Source organism: Candoia aspera, chromosome 6 (genome assembly GCF_035149785.1).
Source record: "Candoia aspera isolate rCanAsp1 chromosome 6, rCanAsp1.hap2, whole genome shotgun sequence".
Taxonomy (NCBI): domain Eukaryota; kingdom Metazoa; phylum Chordata; class Lepidosauria; order Squamata; family Boidae; genus Candoia; species Candoia aspera.
The window spans coordinates 62,073,987-62,096,841 of NC_086158.1; the positions used below are offsets into that span (position 1 = coordinate 62,073,987).

At 38.8% G+C, this 22,855-nt stretch overlaps 2 protein-coding genes and 1 long non-coding RNA gene across 3 annotated transcripts in view; 2 read left to right on the top strand and 1 right to left on the bottom strand.

Moving 5' to 3' along the window:
• Positions 1-22,855, top strand: part of DMBT1 (deleted in malignant brain tumors 1) — a 294,810-nt gene that overhangs the window by 242,360 nt on the left and 29,595 nt on the right. The window contains 2 exon segments of the mRNA XM_063307816.1: positions 16,280-16,294; positions 17,637-17,974. Of these exon segments, the coding sequence (XP_063163886.1) occupies positions 16,280-16,294; positions 17,637-17,974 (353 nt within the window).
• On the bottom strand, positions 309-8,324 carry LOC134500172 (ATPase PAAT-like). The gene is made up of 5 exons (XM_063307309.1): positions 6,252-8,324; positions 5,165-5,237; positions 3,752-3,958; positions 2,174-2,649; positions 309-1,192 (listed from the first exon to the last, which is right to left on the bottom strand). Exons 1-5 carry the CDS (start codon positions 6,323-6,325, stop codon positions 970-972), a joined length of 1,053 nt encoding a protein of 350 aa, XP_063163379.1. The 5' UTR covers positions 6,326-8,324; the 3' UTR covers positions 309-969.
• Positions 11,924-13,121, top strand: LOC134500177 (uncharacterized). The gene is made up of 2 exons (XR_010068220.1): positions 11,924-12,117; positions 12,704-13,121. It is a non-coding gene; the product is annotated as an uncharacterized LOC134500177 (long non-coding RNA).

A 22,855-nucleotide genomic window follows, 5' to 3' on the forward strand; every position in this document is an offset into this window, starting at 1 on the left:
TCTCTCTGCAAAGATACATTTCCATCTTCAGGGCCCAATTCAGGTAGTTGGTCTCTGATAGAATATGATAGAATATGAGAATCATATTGAGGAATATGATTCTTCTCCTCTGCCCTCACCTTTTCTTCTGGAGAATTTTTCAGGAGACACAGGTGGCTGTAGGGAAGAAAATGGCCAGAAACATTTCCCTTTCATGAACTCCTTTATGTGAAACTTATTTTTAGGCAAAAACCTTCACCTTGTTCATTTATATATTAATGCACAAACACTCAAGAAAACTACTGAAAGAGAAGCATGAATGAATAAATTATTGTGGAAAAATTACGTTTTTCTGATGTCAGAAATCACTGGATTCTATTTCTCTACTTCAAAAATGTATCATATGCATAATATTAATCCATGAACAGATGTCAGATAGAGATGAATAGATGCAGAGTAAGATTAGAGCAAATACATGTTGAAACATTTAGAAGTTCTGTATGGCCAACAAACCGAGATACAGCATGTATGTATCACTGAAATACACTGACTCCTTTCCCTTAATTCATTTGCTTTTCTCCAAGGCTGAGCATTAATTAAGAACCCAAAATTAATGGATATAAGTTAATTATTTTATGCTATATTGCCCTACATTAAAATATAAGAAACTAGTTAAATAGTGATAAAGCTGCAAAGTATTTTATTTAGAGTGGTTCAAGATAATTTAATAGGGCACTTATCACGCTAATTTTTAAATATTTATCAATAAATAGATCAGAAGCAGATGTAGAAAATTCTCTGAAAGGTAAAAAATACTTATTTTGCACATTACAGATATATAACAATTAACATAAGGGTATAATACTTGCAAAATTACAGAAAAAGTACAGTCTGAGGTGTTAATGTTTACAAGCTTATAAGCAAAAAGTTTGCACAATACAGACCTGTCCTTACAAAGCATACTGAGGTCTTTGATTTGTCAAAGATTTCCTACCTCTTCCCATTTGTTTTTTCTTCTTTCAAAGGACCATGTTCTTGAGAAACAATATGCAAATTATTTACCAAATCTACTATTGCAGCAAGTTTATTATCAACATGTTCCTGAAGTTTTTGCATACGTAGATCAATATAGTCCATTAATCTCTTTTCTGTCAGCTCCATCTTTTTGGACATGAACTTTTCCAAATACAGACAAATACGCTGCTGTTCTAAACTGCAAGAAATGGAAACAACCAAAAATTGACCCACGCCATCCAGAAATATGAATTATGCACCTTAAGCAGCATGAATTTTACAAATGCCCCAACAGAATGTCTGATACTGAAGAATCAGTATCTCAGAACTGTTACTCCTCCAAATCTAACATTACTTAATATTCTGCATAATTAGTATTAATAATTGGGAATTCTTAAATATTCATTGTTAAACAGTAAAAAATATGATCTGACACTTCCCATTTAAATCAAATGAGCAGATGATTTATTAAATTAAGTCAATCAAATACCCCTGGGAAGGCATTAAGCAAAATATGATTATAGCACCTTAATGGATACTGAGGCATATGATCTTCAGTATTTGAGTACAGATAAGTAATCATTACATTACAAATCAGTACTTTAGGCACTGGGCCAGGACACTGTATGTGTCAATACAAATTTTGTGAATCATTGTCCCCAGTGCTATAGGTGTTATATGTGTTTCTTCTGGTTTGTTGGATTTTTATTACTGATATATTTTTTGGTTATTCTTCACACTGTTAGCTACCCAGAGTCACTTGGTGAGTGGGCAGCCATATGAACTGAATAAACGAATAAATACCTTTTCCATGATTTCATGCCAGCATCTTAAAACTGATCTAAACAGAAGATATAGGGAACTAGTAGATAATCAGGAAATAAGTGCATAGTTAATTATCTTTTAAATTTAACCAATTAACCTTTTGTACAGTTCCCACTATCGGAGAGCCATACATTTATGGAAAGTAAACCATTCAGAAATTCTAGTCAGCAATTTGAGTGCCCTCAACTTCAGTGCATTCAAAAATCCAGCTAAATTCAGTGGTCACGCTATGGGCAGAAGTGCTGTTTAAGAGTTACCTAGTTCAACTGCCTGGTGAGGCCTGCCATATTTTTTCCAAGAAAGGCACTCAGAGCCCAATTTTAAAAGTGCATAATGTTTTTCAATATGAACTCACCCAACGGTTTGAATTCCATCCTCCTCAGAAGCAGAAGTCTTTTCGCAGCATTTATTCTTTTCATCTACACATAGACGATCTACTTGACCACATAACGTTTGAAGAAGTGGAAGCAGCAATGTGGAATTGGGCATATTTGAATTTTCATTTCCTTGCTCTTGCAAAAATGGGGAGAGAATCCCTTTACAGTTACTTTCAGAACATACAGCACAAGGCTGTGGAGCCTGAAGTCCAGGAAACTCAAAAATGTTACCTGTAGTAAGAACCTGTTTGCTCATCTTGGAGTGTGTATTTAAATCCTCTATGGCTGTTTTAGCTGCCAAATTAGCTTTTAAAAGAGAAGGTCCATTGGACAAGTGGTCTAATCTTCCAAAGTCAGCTGCCTTCTTCAACCCATCAATGGTATGACTTTTTCCAAACACAAATCCATTTCTTCCCAAGATGGTTTGTAACTTGCCTCCAAAAGAAATTCCATTCTGATGGAAATAAAATGTATGGTCGCATTAATTTAGATATGTAACCTAAGAAAATAAATGTACAAATCTCCAACACTCAGTAGTATTTCTTGGTATATTACATGCTCATATTGAACTGTTAAATATTCCCCTTCTTGGAAAACCATTTGCTGAATATGCTGTTTTTCTAGCAATTTTCTGAAATCCCACCATATTCAACCCACTGGCTCCTGCTAACCCTGGCTGCTTGAGTATACTTTATTGAGCTTGGCTTTATTTTACTGTATTCCTTAACAGAAGAACTTAATTAATTTGGAGCTCTGAAGGAGAAAGTATGAAGGGAGGCTCTTTTTATTGTTATCTTAAATGCAAACTGTGCTAAACAAGGATTGATCAGGACAAAAGAAAAGGAAGACAACAATGGTAGGGAAGAATATAATTGCATTTTCACTACTATTTTCTTCATCATCTACTTGATCCAGACCTTAGAACTGTATGACAGAACTAATGAACTACATACCTCATAGTCAGAGGTAAAGACACCCACAAGTCATGTTTGATTCATAATAAGACACCATTAGGGGACCCCAGTGCAATTTTCTTGGTAATGGTATGGAAATTTTTTGCCATTCCCTTCTTCCGAGTTCATCACCCACCCACCCCAGTCTGCCCTACAACTCAGGAGTCCCTGGTAGTCTCCCAAGTACTAAGCAAAGCTGAGCTTACCTAATTTTGGAGTCTAGATTGGATGGTTCTGGTGTTGCCACATAACTCCAATTTATATATAACCTACCCGTCCAGACCAATTATGTAACTTTGTGTTATCTATCTATCTATCTATCTATCTATCTATCTATCTATCTATCTATCTATTTTCACTATGCTAAAAAGACCACAAATTAGTCTGGAAAGGAAGGCTATGTATAAATAGAAATTCTAACTATACAACTAAATTGGATAAGAGACATTTGAAAGATGGCAAAACCTGCCTTTATTTCAGTTATTAACAGTGCACAAGTACTCCTGTGCAAGCTGAGCATATAGAAATCCCACATTATCTCTTCTTCTTCTTGCACCCTAAAAAGGACATTTCACAAATAGTGTTTTTCAAATGGTAACCTACCTTCTGTTGAAAACGAACCATATCCAGGAGTTGTTGTGCCCCAGGTGACAATTTGGATCCCATTGATTCCATTATAGTTTGTACTTGGTCTAGGTCTATTCCCGATCCTAATGTAGCAACACTTGGCACAGTTTTTGCACAAGCCGACTGGACTTGTACTATGATTTTATTGATGAGTACTCTTTGTTTTTCACTGATGGACAATAGCTAGTGAAAAGAGAAGATACACACTCTGGTGAACTGAGGAAATAATTCAATTAATTTAAGACATTCCTTCCAGAAGAATGATCTCTAATTTTCTCCTCTCAACCCTCATAGTAAACTTTTAGCAGGTGTTGATAATAGGTCTGATACAACTAAACATATAAACAGGTTAATAATAAGACATAGGTTGAAGCCAAACTTCAACTACATTGAACTTTAGTCTGAGATGGCATTAAAGCCATAGTTTCAATGGTTAATTCTGCACTAGTGTGCTTTGCAGGCATATTTCATACAGAACCTTTGTCAGTGGACAAAACTGCCCATTATGTCAGCAAACAAGGGTTTCTAACCTTTTATTTACTGAAAAAAGGGAATGGTGCTGAACATACCTCCCTTCTACTTCTCTCTGAATCAGTTTTATATCGGCTAGGTTTACTGGGTCTCACAGGCCAGAGATGGTTAAAGAATTAAGAAAAGTTCTGAGGTACGAAAAGGAAAAGATGGGATTGAGAAGATAACGCTTATTGCATGTTTGCAATTGGGAAGGAATATTTTTTTCAGAACAAACACTTGGTGCTTCTAAAGATTATTAATTTCTCTCCATATCATAGCTTGCTTGTGCTATATTGCTTTTTGTCCTACCTCTAAAATCCCTTTCTCACAAAGGAAAGAGAGATAAAATTAAAAACTTCTTACAAGCAAACATGGTTGGAGGAAAAATCTCACAGATCCAAGGAAATTATACTGGTCTTCTTTTTACATCTTCCAGAATGCAAGAGGAAACACAATAATTGTATTTGATTTATCACCATTTGGGCTGTACAAGGCATTCGAAAGAGACCTTTTATAAGGTGTGTCAATGAAGTTTGTCAGTTCTCAAAGCTGCTATAACACTGGATGGCCTGTACAACTGCTTCAAAGGTTGTCTCCAGTTGTTTGCAGGTATGCATGTCCAGCTGCTTTATTTGTAGCCTCAGAAGTACTGCCCGTGCATAGATACACACCTGTACAGACAGCTGGGGACAGCTTTCAAAGAAACCGTATGACCCTTCCAAAGAACAGCTGTTTCAACACTTTAAGGAGGAGTGCTTTGCTCGCTGACATGCTTTGCAAAGGACCTCTTTTGAATGCTTTGTGCAACTGCTGGCACTACTGTAAAAAAATGAGCCTAGAATTTATGGTGGTTTGGTTTTTTTTGTAATTTCCTACCTTAATCTTACAAGAAACTGTGGAGCACTCCAATTTAAGATACTTTTTGTATAATGAAACCTGGTCACTTTTGCTAGAAAAATAAAATAAAGGAATTGTAAAGTTTTATGTATAATACTGCATTAATGAAATAGTTTTTCATAAAGAAGAAAAACAATATGATTTTTTTGCAAGATGCTACTTACATTTTTCTAATGTCCAACAAAAAAATTGCTGTATTTATAAATATTAGAAAATTTCAACAGCTCTTATGTTTTCTTAGTAACCTGTACAACGCCAGCAGTGACTTAAACATAGCAGAAAACATTACAGACCCTGTGCATTATCCAGAAACTCTATGCACATGGCAAGCACTTCAGTGTAAACACAGGGTACCACTGCCACACAACACACTGAATTCTGCTGGAGAGGTTTTTTTCCAAAATCACAGGGGAGGAGAAGTAGCTATTAAGAGCTAGTGAAATCAATGGGAAAACCCCAGTGAGCAAAAAGCTTAATGCTTGGCCGGAACTCTGAAATTCAACTCTAGTTCATTTTAGGTATTTTGGAAACATATATCAAAAAATACTTCAACAATATAAATGTAAACTTGGTCATCCACATATGATAAAGGCTCTGGTCCAGTGTTATTTTTAAATAAACTTCTGGAAAGCAACCTGGTTACAAGTGTTATCCACACCACATATAATTTGACCATGTATAAATACTTTATTTCATGAGATGAAGCTTGTTACTCCTAAGATCTCTATCCAACATGTCCAATTATTAATTTCTTACCTATTATATTCCTTTTATCCCAACAAGATACTGTACATCCTTGGAACTTTTTCTATAGGATAAAGAACCTTTCAAGGATGTTACAACCACTTATCAAAATGTTGCTTTCAGTTTAATTGCACTAGCAAAACATAGTCTATATGCCAATATGACTATAGAATGAGAAAAGCAAGACTCAAGCAACTTTATTTTGGCAGGCTGATAAACATATTTATGAGCAAATAATTTCTGGAAGTCTTATCTGCAAGACTAAATATAACCTCATTACATTATAGACTAAATCAATGTAAAAAAAGACAAAACAACTGACCTGCCGTGTTTGACAGTAAAGACTTTCTCTCCCCTTCCAGTTGCATAGTATTCATCTCCTAAGTAGACTTCCATGTTCCTTGCTTCTCTTACAATACTAAGACTGACAATTTCTTCAGATCCACATGGATCACAGTGCAAGTAGAGTATAACAGGGAACTACACTGTCATCATTTATTTGTCCTTCAAGAACGACAACATTGTGACTGAATAAGGGGGAAAGGTTATCTTAAGTTATGCATTTGAACACCAATATTTCTGGGAAGTAAACATTTCAAATGTACAATACATGACAAAAATCTGAAAATATTTATCCCATGGCTAAAATCTTACATAGGCCTTAAAGGGGCCATCTCCTCCAAAAACCACTGTGGATATGTTGTACGTATGGTAAGTAGTTGGGGTCGGAATTTTCTCTTTTCCAAAATAAGGATATATTGTGATATTATTTTGTGTGTGTGCTTATGTTTAAATCTGTCTAGTTTATTTTAGGATCTGCACTGGAGTTCTTATACAGCCAAGAATGAAGCACTAATGATGAATATGGACTGAATACAAAAGTGAGAGACAAGTATTAAAGAGGTATGTTGAGATGGATTGATTATACAGGTAGTCCTCGCTTAACAAACGGTAACTGGGACTGACAACTCCATTGCAAAGCAACACAGTTGTAAAGCATGACATCATGTAACCATGCTGACTTACAATGGCTGTTGCAGCAGTTCTGGTTGCCGTTGTTAAGCGAATCCCACATGGTCATTAGGTGTGGTGTCACATGATCGCCATTTGCAACCTCCTACCAGCTTCCCTACTGACACTGCTTGTCCGAAGCCAGTAGTGAAGGCTGCAAATGGTGATCACATGACCATGGGAAGCTGTGACCATCGTAATTGCAAGCCAGTTGCTAAGCGCCTGAATCGCAATCACGTGACTGCAGGGATGCTCCAATAGCCACAACTATGAGGACCAGTTGAAAGTCTCCTTATTCAGTGCCATCATAACTTTGAATGGTTGCTGAACAAGTGGTCATTAAACAAGGACTACCTGTAAAGAGAGGTTGAATGAGGGCCAAGCATGAAACAAATCTAAAAAGGAAGATAGAACAGGTCCAGCAGAAAGGTAAGCCCAAGAAAGTTGTGACTGGATGCAGGTGATGAGAACTTGAAAAGAGGGAGGTAGAGAAGTTTAAAAAACTAAAAGCAATGGCAAGAACGGGGGTGATAGAAGCAAGGATGGATTAGACAGATACGGAGTGACGTAGTGAATGTAAACATTGAGTTAGATTTTCTTTCATCTTCTGCCTTTCGTTTATTTTGCTAATTATTTCTTACTTTTTTCCCCCAACATTGCACATAATGAGGCTTATTCCAAAATAGAATAGCTTGATTTTGGGTAAGTACGTAAAACAGCAAGAAAACATATGGCTAATTTCCAGCAGTTCTGCTGCAAGATGTTGGAGGGGGCGCCAGAGAACACAAAAATTTGCTCAGGACACCACAAATTGCTTCTCCCCCTCCCTTCCCCACCTGCTAAGACAAACCCCTACGTTTAGTGCCACGAATGAATCCAGTCCCGCTATTTCAGTGGTTTTAAGTTTGTCTGGAGCATGGTTCAGTCAGCAAACCCCAACCGACTGGATTCACACATAAACCGTGGTTTGCAAGTTTCAGGCCACAGCCCACCCCCGAACTAAACAACTACGGGCTCCTAAACCCAGAAGGGTGAGCCTGGAAAGAACTCAACCATCCTGCCGAGGCGGCCTTTGCAGCTCCGGCCTACTCCTCGGCCCGCCACCTACCCTTCGGTCGACCCCCTTCCCCTCCCTCACCCGCTCGAGGATGGCTCAGAAAGCTCCCCCGCCTCGAGTCCCCCCGCCGGGACGACGAGGAGAACCCTCGCCAGGTCGCTCCGACACTCCCAGGAACAGGCGACCGACACGCGGGGGCTGCCGGCAGAGACATCCCAGCCGGCAGGAGTGTGTTGGCCCTGAAGCATCGCCGTCAAGCCGCTGCTGCCGCTGCTCGCCATCGCAAATAATAGACCCGACCCTTATAATGCGACTGCCCGCCCGAAATGAAACCCTGGGCAGAGTAATTTTAAGGCGGAACTTAGTGTCGAGAGGATGCGATATTCGTCGGATGTGTTTTTTGGGACGTTCCGCCCTTCCACAAGTTCAACCATAGATTAGAAGACTTTCTATTTTCCTGTCGTCCGTCTAGGATGTTATCTGATCAGCCACGTGATAGCGCCGCGGTTCCCCGGTCAGTAGGGCCGCCCGCCTGTGTTGGGCGCTGCGGCGCTCAGAGGGATGTGCTTCCTGTATCTGTTCAAAGAGGAAACAGGAAGACCGGCTTTTGTTTTCTGCTCTAAGGTGCTCGCTGTGTCTTTGCACCCAGCCACTCTTCGGCAGTAGAAGCCAATAAGGAAGCTCGTGGTTATTTTAAGGTTCCGTGTACAGAACAAATGCTTCCTGTTTTTTTTTTCTTTTTATAATTTCATGCCGCTTTCTGGATTCGAGAGGAAAATTAACCTGCCCAGCATGGCCAAAAATTTAAAAATGCTGATAATCCTTTCAGACAGTCCAGTGTCACAGCATCCCATGCCTGCAGGCAGTGATTATGAAGCTGGGGCTTCCTTGTAATAAAACTGTAACTTAATGCGGTCTGTCCTGCTCCGTGTTTGTGTTCGTGCATGTACGTGTGTATGTGAGACGGAATATAAGAAGATGGGTTCACATTAGGCACTAAGCCATGATTTGTTTAACAAGCCAGAATTGTCTGGGTTTGCACAATTAGTCAAGAATTGGGATTACAAACCACGTTATGGCTTGGCTGATGTGAGAAGCTAGCAGAAATTTCTTTGCATAACTGTATGCCCTTGGAAATTAGGTATAAAATCTGTACTACATGTACTGTTCGGATACCTGGCTTGGTGTTTGCCATGGCTTTCAAAGATTGAAGTGAGATATGAGTGCAGGGGATATAAGCTATAGGAAATTAACTAAATAATAAAGGCTTTAAAAATCCTCACACAATTTCGGGATCTGCAACGCTGACACTGCAGTGCTATACAACATTCAAAGAAAAATACAACAGAACAAACACATGGAATGTAGAAATACTTGAAATCCATTGAAAGTAATGCTTTCTTAGGCCAACTGAAGTTTTATGAAATAATGTTTTAAGAACTCTTCAGAAGTGTTTGCATGACATACTTTTCATATTAGTGTGTTGTGCAAACCAACAATTGATGGCTCAGTTTGTCAAGCAAACTCAGAATTGTTTGAGTAAACCATAGTTAAGTTTGTATGTCTTGCAAATCCAATTTTCATCAGATGAGATGGTTAAAAGCCAGAAAATGAATGGAGATAATAAAGAATGTATGCAGCAGCATTTCACTGGGGGTGGAAAAAAGTTGAGATGGTGGTCATAGCAGCATAAATGCTATTAATTTTTTTGTATATGCATCTATGTTGCCTGCAGGTACAAAGGGTCAAGTCTGCTAGCATTGCCCTGACTATCATCAGGACTTTTTCACCTGTCCCCTGACCTCACAGTGCAATATTCTCAGTGAATGCAATTAAGGAAGAAAAAATGTATTCTTTTAGGTGACATGAATAAATGGGTGGGAATGAGATAAAAGAGTACAGAAAAAGGGATTGGGCCATTTGAAAACACAAGAATGAATGAGAATGGTAGTTGGGGAACATCTGTTTAGAAAATGATTCATATGTATACATATGCATGGCAAAGGTATAAATCTAAATGCATGATTGATTGGATTCTTTATGATGAAATATTGAAAGAACTAATGAAGGTTACAAAGCTGCTGAGAAGTTCTGAATGTGGGACAGAGCTTTATTTAATATTATTATGAGTGGATTGGGTGGAAAAAATGACATGAAAGAAAAGAGAACGAATAATAAAAACAGAATGACTACAGGAAGAGAAAGTCTGAGAAAGTCTGAGACCTGTATAAAAAAGTATAGAAGACAGCAATCTCTCTAGAGGACAAATGGAAACTAGACTAAGAAAGAGAATGTGGAAGTTGGCTGACAGAGAGTGATTGTCTTACAAAATGTTACAGAAGTCTGGAGTTAATGCTAATGGAAGTATGAAAAAGGATGCCTGGTGGAATGATGAAGAGGATGTGTAATATATATATGTATGTATGTGTGTGTGTGTGTGTGTATAAAAGAAAATTATGTCTGCAAAAAATAAGGAAATCATCTATTGTATAATATGTACAAAGAGAAAAATACATTTGCAAAGAAGTCAAAGAGAACAAGGCAGGCTTAAGATTAAAGGAAGTAGAGTGAACGCAGGGTGATTTTGTCTAAAAAGGGAAGGAGGGAGACTGGACGAAAATAGTCCAGAATGATAGGGTCCAGTGATGGTTTCTTGAGGAGGGGGTGCACCAGCGCCTCTTTAAAGGTCGCCAGAAACACTCCCTCCCCTAAGGATGAATTCACCATTGCCTGGACCCACCCACACATCATTCCATCATTCCACACATTCATTTAATTGATTCCATCAATTAAGCAGTGTCATCTGCTGGGATCCAGGAAGCACACCTTCTCTGTTCTGGCATCTTCCCTCTGGAATGATATCCTCCCAGAGACCCAGATGGCTCCTACTCTGATTATGTTTAGGAAGCTACTGAAGTCCTGACTATCTTCCCAGGCTTTGGGGCAGGATGATGGTCAAGCCCCTATTGGATGGGTTTTTTGCTTCATATGTTTAGTTCAGACCACCTATGAAATTCTTCTATGCCTTTTTCCCCCTCACTTTTTAAACTGTGAGCTGCCCAGAGTTGCTGGGAGTTGGGTAGCCTATAAAAGGTAAAGGTAAAGGTTTCCCTCGACGTAAAGTCCAGTCGAATCCGACTCTAGGGGGCGGTGCTCATCTCCGTTTCTAAGCCTTGGAGGCGGCGTTGTCATAGACACTTCCGGGTCATGTGGCCAGCATGACGACTCGGAACGCTGTTACCTTCCCGCCGAAGCGGTACCTATTGATCTACTCACATTTGCATGTTTTCGAACTGCTAGGTGAGCAGGAGCTGGGACGAGCAACGGGAGCTCACCCCGCCGCGCGGTTTCGAACCGCCGACCTTCCGATCGGCAGCTCAGCGGTTTAACCCGCAGCGCCACCGTGTCAGGGTAGCCTATACATTGCATAAATAAATAAACATAAAACTAGGTATCTGAAGGAAAGAGGCCTAGCCCACCCTTTTTTCTGACATGCCAGCTTGTTATGTGCAGGGGGCTTTTGCATGGAAGAGCCTCATCTATAATCTGAAGTAGTTGTGCCCAGGCACCAAGTTATCACATCAGAAATAGGCTACTGACCTGTCAGAGGAAGGAATGGAGATTAAAAACAAAAGGTTAAGATTTATAATATGTTTAGGTCCCCCAAGGTGAGACTTTTCTCAAAATAGTAAGACTGAAACAAGGCAATAATTCCACATTTATTTGGGAAATATGTTTTAAAACCATCATTTTATCTGCATTAAATGTGTAGATATTTAAGCCAATATGTAGAGGCCTGGTGGTTAACAACATCTTTTTTTAATGTCTATTTAAAGAAGTTCATGTGAGGCTGTCAGGAAACTATTGTTCCGGCCTTCTTGAAGTTTATTACTTTGGTGGCTGGACTGGTGTCATCAACATTTCAGCCTCACCAATGCTGAGGTCGTCCGCAGGGAGCTGCGATGTGGCCGAGCACTTAGCGTTGTGGAAGACTACTCCAGTGCCGTCTACCCTTATCTGAGTGACGTGTTCTGTACTGGCAGTGAAGACTTCTTGTGGCAATGTTCATTTCGAGAAGGAGGCTGCAGGAACAACACAAGCGTTAGGGTCACATGTGCAGGTATAAGTCATTCTCTATATTTTTTCACACTGATACCAGGAAAAGCAAGTTATGAAGTAAATCTAGAGATTCAAAGTACAATTCAACATCCATGTGCACAGACTGCTCCAACCTGGTGCCCTTCAGAAGTGTTGGCTATATTAGCCGTAAGGCCATGAAGTGTGTCAGCTGGAAACATGACGTGCTCCATCATCAAGGAGGGCTGCATACCAGGACAGCTGACAGGATTTTGTTACTATTTGTTTGAACAATATGCTTATAATGAAAGGGATCTATACATTTATTAAGTTCCAGAGTATTTATTAAGTCTTCACCTACTTACAGGATTGGATGCTATCCAAATAGTTCTCTGTTCCTGCAAACCTGATTTACATGGATTTCCCCAGTACTGATATATGAGAATGGGATGCTATGGGATTAGTTGAAAAGATGCCAAAGATGTTTTCAGCCCTGTACTTTAAAAATATTAATATGTAAGCGTTTACTTCAGAAAGTTGAGATTGTCCTAGCCATTACCTGAAGCTTATTAAATACCCTGGGTGAATATATGCAAAATGCCTCATGTTCATTCCTTTGTTATTTACAGAATCTGGACTGTTGAGACCAACAGGTAATTTTGAATTAATACAACATCTGCAAAAGACGTTATTCATATCCAGCTGTGAAATATAAATGAGTTTGTTTTCCTATTGTAAGACATTGGTTCACTTTTTAAAGCACAACATTGGGGGTTTTTTTGCATAGCCCAACACATTGGAATAAAATAATATTAGGAAATCCTCTGATTGTGCGATTTATCATTATGAACATTAGTCATTTACATGTTTTCCTAGAACAGCAGAAAAGTGTTATCTAAACAAATCTATTTCCATCTTGATCAATAACAATGTGTATAATATCTAATAGATTTAATATAGACTTTGTTCCAAATATTAAAGTTAAGTCACAGTGTTATAATACCTCTCCTCATTTTCCTTTGTATATTAAAAATCCTTCTTTCTTCATTAGTGCTCTTTCCCCTTCCCTCCAAGATAAGTATATGCTGTAAGAAAGAAAGGCCCAGTTGATCATGACACTACAAGTGGGTAATTATGACTCTTTCTGCAGCATCTTCAGAAATGCACTCCTTTTGCAGAATGAGGAAAGGAGCAGCGTGGCCTCATGCTGCAAAGTTGTATGCGCTTGTGATGTCATAACTCCATCCCCTGCCAAGCCCTACTTGCGCCTTTGTCCAAATCGTGTGGGCCATTCTCCGGATGCTTCAGAATGCCTCAGAAGCTTTCAGAAGGCCTTCTCAAGCATCGTGAGAATGGCCCCCACTATTTGGAGAATGGTGTGAGTGGCCTTGGCACAGCCAGCAGCTGCCTCACATAGGACCAGGTAGGTGTGCCTCTCCATCAGTGGGAGGAAGGTGGTGAAGGTCAGTTTGGGGCAGGGCCTGAAAGGTGGCAGATCCAGTGTTGCGCAGGGCTGGCAGGCCAGCAGGGTGGCAGGGTGAATGGAGTTCAGGGTGGCAAGGCCAGCGGAGGCAGCAGAGTGTAAGGCAACCAAAAGGGCAGAGATGGAGGGGAGATAGATGGGCGGGGGGGAGTTGAAGAGGAGGCAGTCACCTTTCTGAAGCTCAGGGCTGGGAGAGACCAAGCCAGGATTGGCTTGGATTGGGGTGGGTCCATGCCTAACAACTGATGGGATTCAGTTGACAACGGCAACAGGGAGTTTAGGGATTGCTGTTGCTAAGTGATGCAGTCAAGTGACTTTATGACCACATTACTTAGTGATGGAAATTCTGGTCCCAATTACTGAATACATTGTGGAGGACAAAAACTCTCCCACAAATCAAATATTAGTTTGTGATCATTACTGAGATAATGCTGCCCGCCAAAGCGTGCTATTTTGTTCTAGGTCCAGGATCATTTTATTCTGATCATATGACCTTTAGGGGAAATTAATCTAACCTACAGGGCTGGAGCAGCCTAAAGTAGCTTTCATATAACTGTGTTTGCAATGAAAAGGTCAATGCCACCTGCAGAGATACTTCATTATTTTGTTTGCCTATTATGGAAAAATGAGATACAGGTAGTCCTCACTTAACAACCACAACTGGGACTAGCAACTCTATCAATAAGTGACATGGTTGCAAAGTGAGGCATCATATGACCATGACACACTTATGATCTTACTTCCGCCACGGTTATGAAGCGAATCACCCACAGTTGTTAACTGAGACATCACGTGACTGTGACGTGTGATTTCACTGCTGGCTTCTCCATTGACTTTGCTTATTGGAAGCCAGCTGCGAAGCATACAAATGGCAATCATGCGACCATGGGATGCTGCAATGGTCATAAACACCTGCCGGTTGCTAAGTGCCTGAATCTTGATCACATGACCACAGGGACACTGCGATGGTTGTAAGTGCAAGGACTAGTTGTAAAGTTACTTTTTCAGCACTGTTGTAACTTAGAATAGTCACTAAACAGGCCAGTCATTAAGCGAGGACTACCTGTAATTAATACACAGAGAGCACGAACCTTCCAAAATATAAGATGTTTAAATTCTATTGGAACCAAATAGTTATACTGCCATAGGGCAGAATTCTTTCTAACCCAACCTGGATTAAGTCACATATGCTAGATTTCAGTGGTCTTTTTGTAAAAGTTGCAACCCTTTAGAACAGATAAGCGCTATAGCCAATAGTGAATTATGTGCAGCTACAATTATGTGCAGCTACAAATTATAGGAGCCTAATTCCAAAATGAGCCAGTCAAGGGGTTAAGGCACTGGGTTAAAAGCTGGGAGACCAGGAGTTTCAGTCCTGCCTTAGGCACAGAAGGCAGCTGGGTGACTTTGAGCTAATCACTCTCTCAGCCCTAGGAAGAAGATGATGCTGGCCAAAGTCACTTGCAGCAATGTTGCCAAGAAAACTGATTATATGACTTGTGCCTGTAATCACCAGGAGTCAAAGCTGGTCCCTTTATGGCCCATTTGGGTTTGGGAGAGGTTGGCCCGTCAGAGCATATGGCCAGGACACTTCTTTGGCAATAATCTTATTTAGCCAAGTACATAGCTCTCTCTTTAAGAGAACTACCTAGCCCTTTAATCCCAGTTAGCTCTCCTCCATGTTTACTTGGTATTTGGGTGCATCACCCTTTAGCAGATATTTCCCACTCATCTCTTCCTCTCTTGGTTTATTACTGTATCAGCAGCAAGTAGAAGAAAAGGAATGTATTGAACTGTTGGCCCATCTTGTCATCGTTGCTTGTGCTAAGGTCTTATTATATGCACCAAATTATAAGCCAGTATGCCAGATGGGGTAGAACATCCCTTCTTTTCCTTCAAAGGGAAAAAAAAACAACTGAAGTGAGGAGCAGGATGGTGAATGCATCTATTGACAATTCCGAATAAAGAAAGATGGTTTTTTGTTCAGGTTCTGGATCAATAGAAGTTCAGGCAATCTGCAGAATTCATCAAAGCAGTTGTATAATTGATGATTATTTCATAAATAAAACTGCAGTACTTGGAATTCTAGAGAAACCAGGGATTCATGTCATTAATTTCATCTGGTAAAAGGGCCATGTCAGATTACAAGATCTTGTAATCTTGTAATCATTTGGATGTAATCTCTATAATTAACTTGGAGTGCCCCCCTGAGGTGGTCAGTTCCTACAACAAGATATGTGGGAAATCAGTGTGCCCTGTATAACAGCTTTGCAGTTCCCATTCCCTTCGGATTTTTAAAAGCATCAAATTGAAGCTGGTTATTGATCTTTGTCTGTAATTATTCTTACTTGCGGATGACATCAGAGATGGAGTGGTTCATAAAATTAAGGTTTTTAAAAGGCAGATAGGTATATATAACTGACTTGTTAGACAGAAATATGAAGCCAAATGAAAGTTGATTATTATATTTTCTGTTTCAATGTACTAGCTGTTAATATAGGAGTGGCTATAGTTGATTTGAGGACTGCGTGGGCTATAGTCCCACTTTCAAGTTGTTTTCATTAATAAAATTGTTTATGTGTGTGTATATATATATATGGAGAGAGAGATAATCAAATAAGTTTGACATACTTAAAATATGTTCTATTAAAAAGTTATTAAACTATTGTGACAGAAAATAGCACACTAATACCTTTTCTTTTCTTTTCTTTTCTTTTTATAGACGTTTATGTAACAGGTAATATTAAACATCATGCTTTCACACAGTTTGCTAATCTGAAAAAGATTATGATTGAAATCCAGAAATCACATATAATGTGGATGTAGTCTGTTGCATTTCTTTCTTTTTCTAAGTATAGTTATGTGATCTTTAAGCTGTAGTTTTAAAGGACTATTCATTTAAGCTAGGCTATCATATCTGGGCTGTAAAACTCCAGAGGACCACTGGATGGCCCCAAAGTAATATAAAACTCTGACTCTGCTGCCATCTGGTAGTGTGGATTTCTACAGCCCAACTTTGCTAGACTGGTTTTTCCCTCTCATTTGCTAATTTTACTGACCTTTTAAACCAATGTAAATAGAAATAAGAATGATACAGATAGCAACAATTGCAAATAAAACTTCTAAATGTAATTTTATTGATATATTGCAAAAAGCCTAGATAGCAAATAGGATGTTTGAGAGCCATTTTACCCTAGGGGTTAAGGTGCTAGAGTAGGACCAAGTCACACTTTCTGAAAATGTTGCCAAGAAAACCACATTAACTTGTCCATGTACAGTAGGTCTCTTTTGAAGTATTTTGAACTGCTTTTGAAGTATTGATGCATATTCCCTGATTCATAATTATTATCCTTTTTTCAGTCCTTGTTTTTTCAAAACCATCCCCACCATTTTAAAATAAGAATTATTCCAAAACACCAATTTCTCATAAAATTGAATGTTAATTTTTTTGCCGAGAAAACCCCAAAACTGGGTTTTGGCTGCCTGAAGTACCAGAGATGTCACTGGATTGCTGCCATAGTTAGAACCAAGAATTTGCCAGGATTTTAAAAGTATCAAGTTATAACTCAATTGAGCCCATAATGGAACATATTTAATATCATTTTCATTCCAGTCCATTACTGACATTAACAAATATGCCTCGTGATAGGCCTTAAAATCAAAAAATTAAAAGCACTGTTCTGTTATGACTGACATTTTTGCTTTTGAAAGATAAATCCATAAAAGATACCAGGCATATATTTATTGAGGTAGAATTTGGGAAAGGGGGTTGTTTTTGTTTTTGATATAATAATATTTATGCAGGGTGAAATATAGAAGATATAGAAGAGATTGCCATCACCTTCTTCTTAGATTTTTTTTTAATTCCCAATTTTTTTAAAATTCCCAATCGAGTATTAAGCTTTTCCTTGGCAATACCTTGGCATTTCCTAATGATCTCCCAGAATACTTGATCCAAACAGATCCAACCCTGATTGCTTGTTTTGAGGTCAGCCAGGATTGGGTAGATGCTGGGTATCATATCAAATCTGTATATCATATCTGTGAATCTTTATGAAGAACAACTTAACAAATGGATTAATTAATTAATTTTCAAGAGCTGCGTTTGGTAAGCGGAAGGGATAACTGTCAAGGCCGTGTTGAAGTTCGGCGTAATTATGGAGAATGGGGAACAGTTTGTGATGATTCATGGGATCTAAGGGATGCAACTGTAGTATGCAGACAGCTTGGATGCGGAGAAGCTATTGCAGCTAATTATGGAGCACATTTTGGACAAGGATATGGTCCTATTCTCCTGGATGATGTTCAGTGCAATGGATATGAATCCTATCTTTGGCAATGCGCAAGTGCAGGCTGGGGAAATCATAACTGCAACCACCAAGAGGATGCTGGTGTTATTTGTTCAGGTACTTATTCTGTCAGATAAGTATACATATTTTATACATTATTTTTTTCACTGATGGTTAATGTTGAACAGTTTGTACATCTTAGCACGTATAAAGTGTAACGTGTACTAGCCAACAGATAACTTAATATTCTGAGTCACCAAACTAGAACTCATGACAACATCGAACACAGAAGAAAATGGTGATATAAAATTATAAACTCTTAAGGGATAGGGTTCATCCAGCAAAGAAAAAGCTAGATGGGCAAAATTAGACTTGCAGAGGAGGTAATATAGCTGTCAGCAACCTTTATCTAAAGAAAAATGTTACGCCAGCCTGGCATCCAACTGAAGATAACTTGTTGGATTAGGATAGTGGAGACCCAGATTCAAGTTCCTACTCAACAATGGAGCTCCCTCCATCTCTCTCAGCCCAGCCCAGCCCAGCTTCCAGTCCAGCCCTCATTATTGTCCCTTCTGGACAATATACTTGTAAAGAGGGATTTTACAGTACATCAAGTATAACTAATTTGTCTGTAATCTCAACATGAAGGGGTTGAAGGTTGTCAGTCAGTGAAATTGTTAGAGTTCCTGAGAGAACTGAGGGAATAAAATATTTCAAAATGAAGTCAGCATACTGAGATAAAAGTACCAAAACAGAATAATTTTTTGAATAATAGTTTACCCAAGTGGGAGATTTTTATGAACCTTTGGTAAAGCACATAAAACCTCAATAACTTAAATAACTTAAATTTAATTCCTTGTTTTTAAATAAGGATTTTATTAATAACTTTAAAAGGTCCATATCTATCACCATATCAATTGGATTAGCCTCAGTTACAAGTCTTAATTTAACCTTTTTAAAGATTATATATATATATACTGCAAGTTAGTATTTTGTCTAATAAACTGCCTCAAGTCCTTTGTGGACGTGGGCATTCTATAAATGTTTGCATAATTAAATAATCCTTTTGTTTAGGAAAAAAACAAATGATTTAATATGAAATATGTTGAGCTTGCATAATAAAACATTTTTACTGGAGATTAGGATATTTTTTCTTCCCTCTTTTTCTTTTCAGATCAAACCTTCATTCATTCATTCATTCATTCATTCATTCATTCATTCATACATTTCAGTTTTGAGGCCGCCCAATTCTGAGTGGCTTACAGATAAAAACTAAAAGAAAACAGGAAAAGGCAAAAGAAGACAGCTAACCGGAACAAACCCCCCCCAAATCCAAGCAATCAATAACCAGCCATGAAGTCAGCGATCAGAACAGCGTGAAATAAATAAAAAATGAAACTATTGATAAATACTCCATCCTGACTTTGGCAGCATTCAATATTAGACAAGTAAAAATAGAATAATACAAAGATCATACAAAACAAACATTTGGACCAAGAATGCCAACACTACCGAAACAAACATTCCACAAGGGGTCTACCAACCACTCAACCCAAGGTCTAGGGGAAGAGCCAGGTTTTAAGAGTTCATTTAAATGGGGCCAGCCCATATGAATCTCAGGGGGGACTTCATTTCAGAGGGTAGGTGCTGTAACAGACTTCTGCTTCCTCGGTCCCATGAAGTGACACCATCGAGTTGATGGGACCCAAAGCATGCTGACTCTGTCTGATTGCATAGAATGGACAGAAGCCACAGAAGACAGGTGGTCTGTCAGGCCCAATGCCATGAAGGGCTTTATAGGTGATAACCAGAATTTTGAATTGTACCCCAAAGCCTCCTGATTATCAGTGCAGCTCTTGGTAATGTATGTTGTGTCCTGTAAGGGCACAAAATTGGGAAACTCAGGAAGATATATCTGAATAATGGTTGGACAAGGGAAGCCACAAATAGGTTTCTGCAGAGAATTTCAGGATAGGATGGATAAATGTCATCCAGGATTCTGTATAGAGAGAGCAGAAAAGGAGCATATGGCTCAGGGATTCTACTGAGCCATCTCCACTAGGATGTGTGCTAGTCTAGGGGAGTATTTTTATAATGCCCAGCAGAACAGCAGACAGAGGTATATCTCCCTCATATTAGACATTCGTTCCACCATCCCTGAAATAGGTCACATGATGCCACTAGGAAATCTTGTATTCAAGCAGAATTAGCTACATAATGATTGCAGTGCAGGAAAAAAGAGCCAGCACACTTAATCACACTGCATAGTTATGGGGAAAACACATTCCTTTTCTGCACCCAAAGAAGTGCCCTCTTGAAATCAAATAGTTGGCAAATAAATGAGTACAGGAGAGTAACTTGTGCAGACTTAGCAACAAAGCAGACGTTATTCTTCTGGTCACTGTATCCACCTTACAAGCAGTGTGGTGGGCAATGGATATGCAGATCAATACAGTCATTGTGTGGATGAACTATTAAATCACTTGGAATGTAATGAAATCATTTTTTTTCTTTTTCAGCCAGTGTTTCTACAACAACAGGTAATGCTGAGACACTAGAAGTGTATTTCAATGTTCTTTTTGATTATTTGAAGATCCACAGTTGAGCTGACGATATGGAGATCGGGGAGGGGGATGTTCCATCCACATTTTGCAGTGGTAGCTGACCAACATGATGCTATCCAGATAAATCACTATTCCCCAGCTCTGCATCTGGGTTCTTGTTTCATTTTTGGAACATGTGGTTTTCTCCTTGAAAATAAGCATATACTGTATATGTGTACATTGGATTATTCCTCTGCGCCCAGATAGCTTTTACAACCAGGGACAGGTTTCTGATAGTAAAATCTGGATCATCCACTGTTAGGGTAGCTTAGATATCTTTCTGCACAGCAATATTGCCTTCAGGATCAGATTTTAGCTTTGTTATTGGAAGAAGTGACAGCTTTTCACTTGGGAAACGAATGCAGTTTCTTATTTTTTCTCCCAATGCCTTGTTCTCCTTAAGAAAACACAAAAGACATGTTCAGTGTGATATTTTTGATATACTGACAATATGTTTGGATTTGCAAATGGTGGAAATTGAAGTCTTCCTAGCTGCTTTGAAAAGGGGCTGAAGCTTAATGAAATAGCCTGTACAGAATAGAAGCAAAATACCTTTTGTTTGCTTGATGAAATAAATGCAAAATGCCTATCTTTACCCTTTGTCTAAATTAATTTGGCCATTACCTTTGCTCTTTATTTGTTTCAGTGTTCGTTATGTAGCCATACTATGGACTGTTATATTAGACTGATTAATGTATTTATTTGTGTCAGAAGCATCACAGTTAGAATAAGGCATACTGTAAAACATAGAATTTAAAATATAAATATAAAAGTTAAAATATATAAAAGTTAAACAAATCTTGCCCAGAAACTGGCAACATTAATTGTGTTCTGTCACGCTGTCATGAGCTCATGAAATTGATTGATTATGTGCCGTCAAGTCAGTGTCAACTCTTAACAACCGCACAGATAGATGTTCTCCGTGACGATCTGTCCCTAACTTGGCCTTTCAGGTCTTCCAACAGTGGGCACCCATTGCCTCTGTAACTGAGTCCATCTACCTCCCATCACAAGCTTACATTTATTCATGTAATATGGCCTATTCGGGGTTTAACTGTGGTAATAAAATCCACTTCACTGTAAAACACACTGGCATAACTGTAGTTATACCTACTGCAGCAGAAAATTTTGCTATCTAAACACATTTATCCAAAATATAGTGGATAATACATTATCACATTCAAGTTCCTGTTCCAACTGAGGGATTTCAGAGCAGAACGTAGCACCCAAAGGACCCATCACCACTGGGAGAAGATGCAAGAAATCATTAAGAAATTCCCAGCAAGTGCCACACCTGCCTGCTCAAACCACCTTTTCCCCTTCAAAGCACACCTCTATTCTGAATTATTTCAACTACTGTACTGTGAAAACAAGCAAACAAGCAAGCAAACAATTACCTATTAGGTAACTGCAGAGTATTTCATGACTCAGTGTATTTGTTACTGAGGCTGAATGTTCAGTAATGTTAACTTTTTGTTTGTTGAAATCTGAACATAAAATCAAACCACTTTTGACCTTGTATATTATTTTATATGGTTACAAAAGTTAACTTCACAGCACTATCTATCACTGTAGCCTATGTAATAATACGTTATCTTTGTTCAGTGGCAGGTACTTCTTGGCCAACATCTCCATCACCAACACCAGGTAAGAAAGCTTTGGGGATTTGTTTTACCTGTTAAATACAAGCCATTTGGGGTTATAAAACCTCTTAGCCTTTTCCCAAGTACTGTTTTTTATGTTTGTGATCTCATACCAGAGAATGCAGTACTATGAAATAGCATTGAATCCCAGGGTTCCCAGCAACTTTTAAAGGGTACACAGTTGCTTGACTTCAAGATGTACCGTTATCTCAAGATTTCCTTTTACACTGTTAAATATGTAATCGGAAGAGAGAATGAGCACCGTGCATTTAATGTCATATATCCTGGTGGTTCTGTGAGAAAAAAATAGACTTCACCCAGAGCTTTACAAGTTTGTTGTTCATTTGTTCAGTCACTTTTGACTCCACATGACCCAAGGGACATCATTTTACCAGGACTGTTGGTCAGTACTCGCTTCTTTGAATCCTTGTAAGCTCATGCTTTTGTTATTAGTGATGGAATCTAGGCACCTTGCCTTCTTTTAGCCTCTTTTTTATTGCCTTTCCCCCTCCGACATGTGGGTCTTCTCCAGTGACTCTTGTCTTTGAAGTAGATTAGGTTCCAGCTATCTAAGTTTTAGCTTCACTATTAGTACTTCCAGTAAACAGTCTGGTTTTACTTCATTTATTATTAGATGGCTTGTTCTTGTTGCCCAAGATATTCTCAACGTATTGTCCAGCACCAGAATTCAAAGGAGTGATTTTAATACTTAAACTGATTTTAACTTTTGTACATGGCGGCAACATTTGGTCTTTATTCTGTG

Excerpts from the sequence above, each read along its gene's own strand:
- LOC134500172 (XM_063307309.1), bottom strand. The coding sequence starts at position 6,325 with ATGGAAGTCTACTTAGGAGATGAATACTATGCAACTGGAAGGGGAGAG. Across the intron at positions 2,650-3,751 it reads TGGTTCGTTTTCAACAGAAG|AATGGAATTTCTTTTGGAGG; the intron begins GTAGGTTACCAT and ends TATTTCCATCAG. Across the intron at positions 1,193-2,173 it reads GATGGAATTCAAACCGTTGG|TTTAGAACAGCAGCGTATTT; the intron begins GTGAGTTCATAT and ends CATTTCTTGCAG.